Here is a 12,958-nt window from a genome sequence, read left to right as displayed (position 1 = left end):
TCTACAAAAAGCAAATAGTGGCCCAAATCAGACTGGAATCCCAGAAGTCTCCATTCTCATTAAAATGATCAGGTATTTAATCTGGAATATGCATTACGCTGATTTTTAATATTAAATCAATATTTCATTTAGTCCCTTGCATTGTAGAAAGTCTCATCTCTATTAATTTAGGAAGGGGAGAGAAAAGAAAATATTATTTTGCAAAGGTAATATTTATGTATGAATATTTAATAGCTCCCACAGTAGCATTTAAATGCTTATTAAAACAGGAGTTTATTAAATAACCTAAATAGCTTGATTATGCAGATTGAATTGTAAAATATGTGGAGAAGGTTCAGAGACAAATAATTGCAAGGACTAAATTCCTTCCTTCCTTCCTTCCTTCCTTCCTTCCTTCCTTCCTTCCTTCCTTCCTTCCTTCCTTCCTTCCTTCTTGCATTTTGTTTAAAAACATAGTGATATTCATACTGCTGAATAATTAATGGAATGTGAAAGGTAACAGTGAATGATTTCAATTTCTCACGATGGCAATTTTTTAAAAATGTGCACATAGACACCCATTTATCTTATTACTTCTACTTAAGCCTACTTAATCTACTCCAGTTTTTTTCAAACCTGATGCCTTTGGCATGTTTTGACTATTGCTCACTACCCACAACCAGCATGCCAGTGTGACTGGTGGAAAGGTAGAAAATACAGCCCAGCATATTAAGCAACATAAAAGTGAGACAGAAAAGTTCAAGTTTCTCTTACTGATTGGAAGCATATTTTTAGTGAGCTCAAAAAGAGATCTCAATTTGTTGTGAATTTCTCTATGTAGTTTTCTAAATAGAATCTTAAGAAGAATGCAACTTACACTTTGAGTAAAATGCACTCTTCACTCTTCATTTCATTGCACTTCTATATAACTCAAACTTGTGGTCATCCCTCTATTTGGAATCCACAAATTCCCTGAACCACTTATATGAATTATTCAAAACTTAGTGTTTTTCTTCATCTTCCATATTTTTTTTTTACCTTGCAGGTCTGGAAGGAAAATGACAGAAGAAAACAGTACCACAAAAGTCAAAGATTTTGTCTTTGTAAGTTTCACCAACAAGCCGGTCCTGAAGATCATCCTTTTTTTGGTGTTCCTGATCTTTTACATGGCTACGTTGGTGGGCAATATAGGAATGATTGCTTTAATAAGGGCCAGCCCCCAACTCCACACTCCCATGTACTTCTTCCTCAGCAACCTGTCCTTTATAGATTCATTATTCTCCTCTGTGGTTGCCTGTAAGTCATTGCTGACTCTCCTGGAAGATAAAAAATCCATTTCCTATATTGGGTGTGCCATGCAGATGTACTTTGTTATAGGATTGGCGAGTGCAGAGTGCTTTCTCCTTGCAGCAATGGCCTATGACAGATATGTGGCTATCTGCAAACCCTTGCTGTACCCAGTCCTCATGTCTCCCAGAATCTGCATTCTTCTGATGGCAGTTTCCTATCTCCTAGGCTTTTTCCATTCCCTTCTTCATACCATTTTCACTTTCAGATTGTCCTTCTGTCAGTCTGAGATCAATCAGATATATTGTGACATCACAGCCCTTTTATTGGTCTCCTGTACTGACACTCACCTAAATGAACTTCTGATTTTTTATGTGGCTGGACTGGTAGAAGCAACTACCGTGCTGAGTGTTTTGCTTTCATATATGTATATTATTGTCAACATTATGAGGATCAGCTCAGCTTCAGGCAGACTGAAAGCCTTCTCCACTTGCACTTCACACTTAATTGCAGTTACCATCTTCCATGGGGCAATCCTTATTTTACATTTCCGATCAAAATCAAGCAATGGCTCCTCCATCCAAGATGTGAGTGACAAAATTCTTGCTGTTTTCTATACAATTGTTATCCCTCTGCTGAACCCTTTGATTTACAGTCTGAGAAACATGGAAGTGAAGGATGCCTTAAGATGTTCTTGGAGAAGAGCATGGACAAAATAAATATATATTGTTTTTAAAAAAGCAAACAAACAGCTTTATTTATTTATTATCCCACTTTTATTACTTTATAAGTAACTCAAGGGTGGTGAATACATGTTCCTCCTCTTTTGCCCAAAAGTACCTTACGAGAATCCCACAGATGCTTTTTCAGAAAGTTCAGATCTCTTGAAAAAGCACCTTTGAAACAACCATGACCTGGATGACTGAGAATCTCCCCATAGACATTTACCTTACGAGAGACAATGAGTGGCCCAAAGTCACCCAGTAGGTCAGCAACTTAACCACAACACCAACCTGGCTCTCTTTCCTGATTTTTTTTTGGAGAGGGTGGGCATTGTGTTGTAATTAAACTATAAGCATTTCCCCCCAAGTACAGAAATAAATGTTTTCTACATAAATGAAAATGTACACTATCCCTGGAAGGATACAGGATGATGAAATGAAATGTCACAATAAATTTTAATTAAATGTAGTTAAATTTTGAGTGCTATGTACAACATAATAATAGCTGTAGTCAAAGAAATGATTAATAATGATAACAAAGCATTTATATATACTGGATTGATAATATGAAATTTTATATAATACTGTAAGTGAGGATATGGAGATGATGTTGAAAAGCCTTTTTATAAAAGTTAAACAATTTTATGTAGAATAGAATATAAAGATGTAATATCATTGGATGATTTCAGGGGTGTTGTAATAAAACGTCATAATATATATTTACTTTAAATTTAATATGCTTTAAGTTGAAAGGATGTAATAATAGCTAGGCTTAATGGATGTTTAATAATTATATCAATTTGCATACAAGTAAATTAGATTGATGATACTAATAATGGGGGGACATGGAATTGAAAATTACTAGGTAATGTTATCAATGCTAAAATAATAGAATGATGTCACAATAAATTTAGTTAAATATAGTTAAATTTTGAGTGTAATGCATAACGTAATAACAGCTATAGCCAAATAAATGATTAAAATGATAACAAAGCATTTATATATACTAGATTGATAATATGAAATCTTATACAACCTGTAAATGAGGATTATGGAGATGATGTTGAAAAGCCTTTTTATAAAAGATAAACAATTCTATATAGAATAGATTAGAAAGACATAATATCATTGGATGATTTCAGGATAATGTAATAAAATGTTATAATATAAATTTACTTCAAATTTAATATGACTTATGTTGAAAGGATGTAATAATAGTTGGGCTTAATGGATGCTTAATAAGTATAAGAATTTGTATACATGTATATTAGATTGATGATACTAATAATGGGGTAAATACATGTAATTGGAAACTATTGGAGAATGTTATCAATGCTAAAATGATTGAATGGCTTAGAATAGGAGGAAGCATAATAACAATGTATACAAAGATATCTTGATTGTCAATATGTGAACTTCGATAAAATTCAAGTGAGGATCATGGAAAGGACACAGAAAGACTTTGTAACCAATCGACACACTGTGTGTAATTGAAGAGGCATTTATGTTATATGTGTTGTGTGTTTGTGTTTGTCTGAAAATAACAATTTTATTTAAAAAAAGAAATAAATGTTCTCAATACTTTTCTGTGAGATAGGTCAGGCTGAAAGACCCTGTCTGCTCTGAAGTCACATAATGAGCTTCCGTGGCTCATGCAGCTAGTTTTTTTTTTTTTTTTTTTGAGAAGGAAACTCTTCCAGGGGTCAATACAAGGTTTTTGTTCCTCTCCTTTTAGATGTTTTCCCCTATGAGTTTTCCAGTAGTTGGATTAGCTGGACTACAGCAGCATTTCAGCTACAAAGGGATCATTTCATTTCCAATGAAGGTGGTGGGGAATCCATGCAGAGGGAGGAAATTCCCCACCTCCTTCATTGGAAACAAGGCGGCTGTCATAGGAGAGAGCAGCGCACTCCCATGGATGTGTCCAACAAATCCTCGGCTCCTGTTCCTTCTTCACCTGTTTGAAGAAGCCACAGGGGGTACGTTCCCTTCTCTTTCACAGCTGCCTTGTTTCCAATTGTGCGGGATCCATGCAAAGGGAGGATTTCTCCCCCCCCCCAATTGGAAATGAGGTGGCCGTCAAAGAGAAGGGAGCATGCCCCATGTGGCTTCTTCAAAAGCCAAAGAAGGAACAGGAGGGGAGTTCCACACAGGGCTTTTCCAACAGCCGAACTCCCCTCCTGTTCCTTCTTCTTCACCTGTTTGAAGAAGCCACACTCCCTTCTCTTTGACATCTCTCTTGTTTTCAAATGGGGGGGAAGAAATCCATCTTTTCCACCCTCTGCATGGATCACCCCCCAATTGGAAATGAGACAGCTGTGAAAGAGAAGGGAACGTGCCCTGCATGGTTTCTTCAAACAGGTGAAGAAGGAACAGGAGGGAAGTTTGGTTGTTGAAAAAGCCCCACGTGGCTTCTTCAAACAGCCAAACTCCACTCCTGTTCTTCCAGCAGGCCAGATCAGGAGCACGCGCCAGGTTGTTGCTCCTGCTGCTGCTGCTGCTGTCAGCGCGATTCTCATGAGGGGAAGAGAAAAAAATAATAAAAGGCTCCACGGTGGCGGGATCAGCCCGTCATGGAGTGATACCCCCACTCCCCCGCCTGGCAGAGCTTTTTTTCCCCCTCAGCTAGGCTCTTCTTCATTCCTTCCTTCCCTCAGCACCCACAAAAGCACTGCCCCCATTCTTCTTTCCTCACTGCTGCTGCACCCCCTACAGCATTCCATGTCTCTTTGGTATTTAGTCATGCTGGCCACATGACCACAGAGACATCTTCGGGCAGCACTGGCTCATCGGCTTTGAAACTGAGATGAGCATCACCCCCTAGAGTTGGGAATGACTAGCACATATGTGTGAGGGAAACCTTTACCTTTATCTTTTTACCTTTATTTAAGTGCATTATATTTATATTTGTTTAGTATGAATTATGGTTAGACACTTCCTTCTGCCTTTCTTCCCAGGAACATAGGCATAGAGCACCTATTCTTGGACTCTCCTTCTCATAAGATATAGATAGCAATATGCCAGTCTTGCCCATTTCTATATTATATTGCCTGTAAATTACTGGACCATTGGAAAAGCCTTGGGGGCACAGCTATTATAACCATGTCTCAGGGTTTGCAAGTTTTTCATGGTGTCTTTGGAATGCTTGATTCCTGGGACATATGATTCTTTCTATTGCATATTTTTGGTTTTCATTTCATTTTTTACTATTATGCATTTGTTTTAACTCACAATGGACTTGGGGAATTGTACGTTACTCAGAGTCAGTTGATTGTAACAATCAATAAATCCTGTAGGTAGATAAACTAAAAAAAATAACTCTCTGTATGTTATATGCAGACTCTCTGTATGCAGACTCTATTATTAAATAAAGAACTGTGGAAAATATTATACAATTAAAAAATCTATTTTATCCCAGATTTGCAATATTGGGTTAATTAAATGTGTTCACTCTTCACTTATAAACTGGCTTTTTATTAGTGTAAAGGAAAAACTATCTGTGTTTATTTCATGTAGTTAAAGTTTATTGCTAGGTTAAAAATCAACTAAACTTTGGCTAGAGATTCTAGAGCAGTGATGGTGAAACTTTTGAGTGCTGAAAAAGGAGCACATGCATGCATGTGCAGCACTGAGTGCTGAAAAGGGAGCACTATATGCATGCATGCTTTGTGCATGTGCACACTCTTGTCTGGGCAGTGATTAGGAAGAGAAACTGCCCAGGGAGCATGCGCGCATCGGAAAATTAACTTCCAGTTTCCAGCATGGACATGACATGCCAGCCAGCAAGTCTTCTGGTTACTGCTGTGCATGCACACACACCAATCAACTGGCTGGCGTGCATGCTCACGCTGGAAAATGGAAGACCAGCTCTTCTGGTTTCCAGCACTGCTGCACTCACAAAGGCCAACTGATCATCCCACACACATGCAGAAACATCCAGAAAACCAGAAGAGGAATGGGTGATGCCATGGATGCCAGGCGACATGGTTCCGCATGCCACTTTGGGCACATGTGCCATAGGTTCACCATCACAGTTCTAGAAGGACTTGACATCAGACTGAAACTTTTGGCTCCTATCTTTGTATAAAAACTATTTAGTTCTTTCTTGAACTGGTGTCTTGTACTTGTCAGGGATGTGATGTCACTCCAAATCCCAGCCCATTCTTATGCCAGATGTCTTGATTATTAAACAGATAAAGTATGAAATAAGCATGGGATTGGTTATATGCTATGTTTTGTAATTGGTAGGGTACTGTGATGACCCAGGGCATGGCACAAATGCAAGACAACCAGAGAACAAGTCTAACTCCCCTTTATTGCTCCAACTCTGCCCCCAAACATTCCTCATATGCACCTTCACAAGCCTCTGGCTCCAAGTAGTTCAGTAAGTCAGGTTAATCAAATAACAACCAAGGCCAGCAGTCCAATAAGCCAGGTTAGCTAAACAGTAACCAGGGCAAGAAGTTCAGTGAAGCAGGCAAACTGGCAAGCCCCACAAGACAGAGTACAGCAATCTCCAGGCTTTGGCAAGTGCGCATAAGGCTCCACAGATTCAACGCTTGTTCCTGACAAATGCCCCTCCCACTAGCACCTCCTTACATCTCAGTCCCCAGGTGTGCCTTGTGAAAGGAGGCAGGGCACTCTCCTCACTTGTAGCTGGCTCAATCTGCATTGATCTCACCATCTTTCTTCCCTCCTAGCTCTCGGATCGGGAGCAGGGTAATCTTTGCTCTTCTCAAGAGCTCTCCCTTTCTTCAGGCCTTACTAATTCAGAAAAGTGGAGTGACTCTGCCCTTCCCCACTTTCCTCCAAGGTCAATGGAGCCGGCCTCTCCATCTCTGTCAGTTCTTGTTCCAGTTCATCTCCTCCCTCAGATTCAGACTCTGACAGGGGCATAACAGGTACACTGGGGATATTCAGGGTTTCTGAGAAGTAAAACCAGAGGTTTTACCAGTTTGGACCAGCTTAGCCGAACCAGTAGTGGTTTGGGGGCCTGGGTCACAGGAACCGGCAGCGACCCAGGCCTGCCATGTCCCCAAACTGGTTCTCTGAGTGACACCCTAGGCGGCGCCATCTTTTTTTTTGCTTCTGCGCATGCACAGAACATTTTTTATTACACAGTGCATGTGCGCATAGTGCACATCAAGTGTGTGCGCATCCAGCATGCCCACAAGCGAACTGGTAGTAGTTCCTGTTGGAACCCACCCCTGAGTGAAACCATACCTTTCATTGAAATTCTGATCAACAGGAGTTGGATAGGGGATATTTAAGTATGAATGGATGATGTTGAATTGTAAGTAAATGAATACTTAAAAAACACTTCAATAAATATTGATAAGCACAAGCAAATTTAGCTATATTGTTGTTATTTGTTATTTTTGCTTTAATGGCAAATAAATCATTTGTCTCCTTACAGAGAACATCTTTGTGATGGCTAGTTCTTATATAATCAAAAGTAAGAACTTAATGCTACACCATGCCATTATCACAAAACCCTGTATTTTCCACCCAGAACAGAGTCATTGCTAGTTTAGTTTTGAAGAAGGCAGAAGTAGGCTGGAAAAAAGTTTAATGTAATTTGTTATAAATAAAGCTTCCATTTGATGTGCAATACTTGCTGAAATTCTTTCGTAATTGCTTTAGCTCTTCTGTGGGAAGTTTAGTGCCACAAAATGACACTATGATCAGCAGTCTGACATACTGACTGATATTGTCCATCAAAAAGCCAACAGGGTCATTCTATTTTCTTCTCATTTTGTCTACAACTTTCTGCTTGTCAGTCTGCTAATCATCAAAATCAGAAAGAACATTATAGATTTGAGTTAATAGAGTCAGACATCAATTAGGAGCAGCATTCCCAGAGGTTTAAAAACAAACAAACCCAATATTCTCCTGATATAATCATCATTTGGGAATCTCTCATTTTAAGATGGCTAAGAGAAGATGTCTGTCTCCAGCCTGCAAAGCAAAATAATCTATATTTTTTACACCTCAACAAAATGAGTATGGATTTACTGTTCTGCCTGTTGGTTTACAGAAATCAAGGAATGGAATTGTGGGGTAGAAATTATAATAAATACATTTAAGATAGCCATTTGACATTAGTTTTTTTTTTTAAATGTAGTCATGTCCCTTCTGATTTAATAAAAAAACTGAGCATGTCTTATTCTTTCCTATTGAAGTCTCTATTATTTGCAGAAGTGAAAGGTAGGAAGTGTAATGAGCTGAATCAAATATATTTCAGAATTTTGCTAGCTGTTTAAGCCTCCTCTAATATAGGCAAAACATTCAACATGTTATAGTTCAAAACACATCAGGAAGGACTCAGTTTGTGGGTGGTTTTTTTTTTTAGATAGACTAGAATATTGAGTCCTTTTATTTAATGTTGTGAATGACCAAGTACTGTTAAATGTGTACATACTTGTACACATTGTGTACAAATGTATACATCTTTAAAATGTGTACACCTTTAATCAAAAACAACTTGATTGTAGAGTAGTATGTATAGAATGTTGACTGAAAAATTTGGAGTTACAGCAAACATTATTGCTTCTAAATTATTATTTCTTAAGCACTACATTTAGCAAGTCTGGTTTTCCACTAAGCTCGTGGTACGGATGTCAGAATAATCGAACTGTAATATCTATTATGTTTCTTTCAAAAGTAAAAATGAAGCCTAATTACCATCTATTCTTTGGATTTATACCAACCAATCCATCTGTTCAGTAATACTGGATGGTTGTTTTTTTAGCAAAACTGCAAGATTGTAGGAAGATCTCAAAAATAAAAATGAATGTTATAATATATGAATTAAATCCTGAATACAGTAATTTTGTACTTACTACTAAACATTTTAAACAATGAAAGTCAATGCTTTAAACATTATGTTCCATTTACCGTAGAACTGATGTTTTAATAATTTTAATTACTGCTATGATTTCAATTATTTGCATTCTTTTGTATATCTTAATTTTGTAATTCTCAAGACAAAACCAGATTGTTTTGACATTGTAGGAAGAAAACTATTTAAAAAGTGAATTTCTCATCCCAATCTGTAAAATCCAATACTAATAAATTAGTAACCTAACTACTGACCGCTGTTTATGACGCAAACAAACTTTGTTTTGTAAGGCCATTTCCCCATATTGTCTATTAATAAGAGTAAGAACATTACATATTATTCAATATTTATAAAATAATAATTTATTGCTATGTGGTTAGAATCCTGAAGCTTATAGACTAGTGCTTTATAAGCATTGCAATTGGATAAAAACATGCTAATAACTTTTTTATTTTCTTTTGGAAGATTTGCAAAAGATTGGATATTTACAAGATTGGATGTTTACATGCTATTGTTTTGAATTGTATTGCTTTTAATAATAATTGTTATAAATGTGTACCACTCTGAATCAGATGCTGAATAGAACAGTCATTATAAACAATAAATAGTGCTAATTCTGGATAAAAGTCAACAAGGCTAAATCTGGGCTGGTTTCTTATAAAAAATAGATTATATAGACAATATGTGCAAAGAAGTTTGTGCTTCAACATTGTGCGTCATCTTATCTATCCAAATATGTTTCTGATTTTTATAAGCTATCTCCCCAACCCTTAATAAAACTAAGGAACAATCTATAATGTTGTTGTTGAAAATCAGAGGCAAATGATTCCCAAGACATGACAGGACACAATTTTATTACCCACATAAAAATGCCTTGCAATATTGAAAGCAGCCTTTCTCATCTTGATGAATTCCAGATTTATTGAAATAGAATTGTCATAATCTGCAGACAGTATGAGAAATGCCATGGTGGTTAGGATGATTTGTGCTACCAGCAAACTAATTGAGAAAACATTAGGTTTCAGAAGACCAACTTAAAGAATTATTCCATGTCACAGTCCCACAGTTACTATAAGGGTCCTCTTTTACACATGAGGAAAATTAGCACAGAGGTTCACTTGTCCAATCTCATATAGTGACATTCTAAGGAATTCTCAGATGAACACAAGTCCCTCTTTCTCTCTTTTCCTCTCACACATAAGAGCATATTTCTTCAGATGAATAGTTATACCATGACATCATTTTTTCTTTTATAGACTCCATACTTCATAATACACATCAAATAGATGGCTGGAGAAAATTGTACTCTGAAGGAAAACTTCATTCTTTTGGGATTCACAGATTGTCCTGTCCTGAAAAACATTCTCTTTGTGATCTTTTTGCTCATCTATATTATCACTGTTGTAGGAAATACTGTTATTATTTGGGTTGTGAAAATCAATTCTCACCTTCAAACCCCCATGTATTTCTTTCTCAGCAATTTGTCTTTCTTAGACCTCTGTTATTCTTCAGTTGTCACTCCCAAAATGCTTGTAAACTTTCTATCACACCAAAAAAATCATTTCATATACTGGGTGCATCTTGCAACTTTACTTTTATGCTGGTTTAGCAACTACAGAATGTTACCTTTTGGCTGTGATGGCTTATGACCGATATGTGGCTATCTGTAACCCGTTAATATATACATACATCATGTCTCGAAGGATCTGTATCTTTTTGGTTGTCTTCTCATATTTGGCTGGATTCCTGAATTCTACAATCCAGACAGGATTCAGTTTACGAGTAACATGTTGCAAAACCAATGTCATTGACCATTTCTTCTGTGATGGCCCCCCTCTAAGTTATCTTTACTTTTCTGATATTACACTCAATGAACTTTTGCTATTTACAATTGTTGGGTTTAATGAAGTCACTACCACATCATTGGTATTTGTATCCTATTGCTGCATCATTTTTACTATCCTCAGAATGGATTCAGTAAAGGGCAAATACAAGGCTTTCTCTACTTGCACATCTCACTTGATGGTTGTCACCCTTTTCTATGGAACTCTTCTCTTCATGTACTTGCGTCCTACAACTAGTTATTCCATGAACATAGATAAAGTAGTGTCAGTCTTCTATACAATGATAATCCCTATGCTCAACCCAATAATATACAGCTTGAAAAACAAAGAGGTTGTAAATTGTATGAAGAAAATATTAAAGGGAATGGTCTTTTCTAAATGAATTTTGTTTATATTAAAAAACAGACAAGACAGGGCACTACAATACTTACATGTTAACAGGCTAAATTTCTGTTTTTCAAAATAAAATACATTGCTTCTTAAACACAAATAGGAATAGTTTGTCAAATAGATTGTCCTTTTGAAAGTATATTATTATTATATATACTTTAACATGAATCTCAGCTAACTGAACAAATACCAGTGACTGGTGCTAATGGTTGATACTGTTTGCTGCCAGTGTCCTAGGTATCAACCAAGTATCTTCTTGAAATATATGATGTTCTGAGTAGCACAGTTTTTTGCAGTTCTGCTGGTGTTATTGCAGGAAGCTGCAATTCTTTGATGTATCTTGTAAAATTCTTGGATATGGTGCCAAGTGCCCCGATGACAATGGGTATCACTGTTACATGCTTCATGCATAGCCGTGTAGTTTTGATGGGTCAGGTCACGATATTTCATTATTTTTTCTAGTTCTTTTTCTTCGACTCTGGCATCTCCATGAACAGCGATATCAATAAACTGTACACTTTGGCCCTCTACAACCACGATATCTGGCATGTTGTGCTCCAAATGATGATCCGTCTGTATTCGAAAGTCCCACAAGATCTTCACCTTCTCATTTTCCATAACCTTTTCTACTTTATGTTCCCATGACTTTCTGGATACAGGTAAATCACATTTTTTACATAATGACCAGTGGATTAATTTAACAACTTGGTCATGTCTAGCTGTGCAATCAGTTTGTGCAATTTTGCTGCATTCACATATTAAATGTGAAACAGTTTCGACTTTATTGCAAAGTCGGCAGTTTGGGTTGTCAGTGGATTTTTGTATCTTCGTTTTCATGGCATTAGTTTGTAGTGCTTGTTCTTGAGCAGCCAGTATTAAGCCTTCCATTTCTTTCTTGATAGATCCCATCTTAAGCTATGTCCATATCAAGTTGTCATCATATTTTCATTCAATGTTTTTCAAGTGCTGTCCATGCAAAGCTTTGGTTTTCCATCTATTTAATGTGTCATCCAGCAGTTTCTCCTTATATTCTACCTTTGTTTCTGTTGTTTTTATGCTGTTCTCCATTTTCACAGCCTTTTTTCAATTAGTACAATTTTTCTGTACTTTCTTCTACAGTTTGATGGATTTGCAATAGCCCCCTGCCCCCTATTTTTCTTGGCAGGTACAACCTGTCGATGTCACTTCGTGGATGTAAAGTGTGGTACATTATTCAAAAGTTTGTGTGTTTTCCAGCCCAGGTTTTCCAGTTCAGCCAGAGTCCAGTTGATGATTCCAGCTGAGTAGCATATCACTGGAACTGCCCATGTATTAATGGCTTTAATTATGTTTCCAACATTCAGCTTTGATTTTAATATTTTGTGGATTATTATTATCGCAAAAACAGAATTGTATCACAGCAGCCAGTTGTTTCACCGGATTTGGCATTGATTACAAGTCGGGCCTCACCTAGGGGCCTAGGACGTCGTAACGTATTTTTGTAATATGCATGCAGACCCAAGCAGTGAGGCTTTTTGCATTTGACTGATGGTGATTTTGTCAATTTTTAACTGTTTTAAATGTAATTCCAGTGCTTTTGGAATAGCACCCAGTGTGCTGATTACCACTGGAATTACCACTGCTGGTTTGTGCCATAATTGTTGAATTTAGATTTTTAAGTCCTGGTATTTCACGATTTTTTCATATTCCTTCTCATTGACCCTGCTATCACCTGGTATTGCGATGTCTATGATTGTAACCTTGTTTTTCTCAACCAGTGTGATGTCTGGTGTATTATGCGCCAGTATTTTGTCCGTTTGTATACGGACAAAATCCCACAAGATCTTGACCATCTGATTTTCGATAACTTTTTCAGGCTGATGTTCCCACCAGTTTGTTGCTGTTTTAATATTATA

The 12,958-nt window shown here is 37.0% G+C and overlaps 2 protein-coding genes across 2 annotated transcripts; both read left to right on the top strand.

Annotated features, from left to right (window-relative positions):
• The first annotated feature begins 1,037 nt into the window (after window positions 1-1,037).
• LOC116504934 (olfactory receptor 1102-like) lies at window positions 1,038-1,985 on the top strand. The gene has a single exon (XM_032212187.1). The coding sequence runs from the start codon at window positions 1,038-1,040 to the stop codon at window positions 1,983-1,985; it is 948 nt and encodes a 315-aa protein (XP_032068078.1).
• Window positions 1,986-10,115: 8,130 nt separating this feature from the next.
• On the top strand, window positions 10,116-11,055 carry LOC116504927 (olfactory receptor 5AS1-like). The gene is given in 2 exon segments (XM_032212176.1): window positions 10,116-10,373; window positions 10,375-11,055. Coding segments are annotated over 2 exon segments (939 nt in total).
• The last annotated feature ends 1,903 nt before the right edge of the window (window positions 11,056-12,958 follow it).

The sequence above is a fragment of the Thamnophis elegans genome, chromosome 1, assembly GCF_009769535.1.
Source record: "Thamnophis elegans isolate rThaEle1 chromosome 1, rThaEle1.pri, whole genome shotgun sequence".
NCBI lineage: Eukaryota > Metazoa > Chordata > Lepidosauria > Squamata > Colubridae > Thamnophis > Thamnophis elegans.
This window is presented reverse-complemented; position numbering and strand designations above follow the sequence as displayed.

What these genes read in the sequence shown, in the direction of transcription:
- LOC116504934 (XM_032212187.1), top strand. Translation starts at nt 1,038, where the DNA reads ATGACAGAAGAAAACAGTACCACAAAAGTCAAAGATTTTGTCTTTGTA.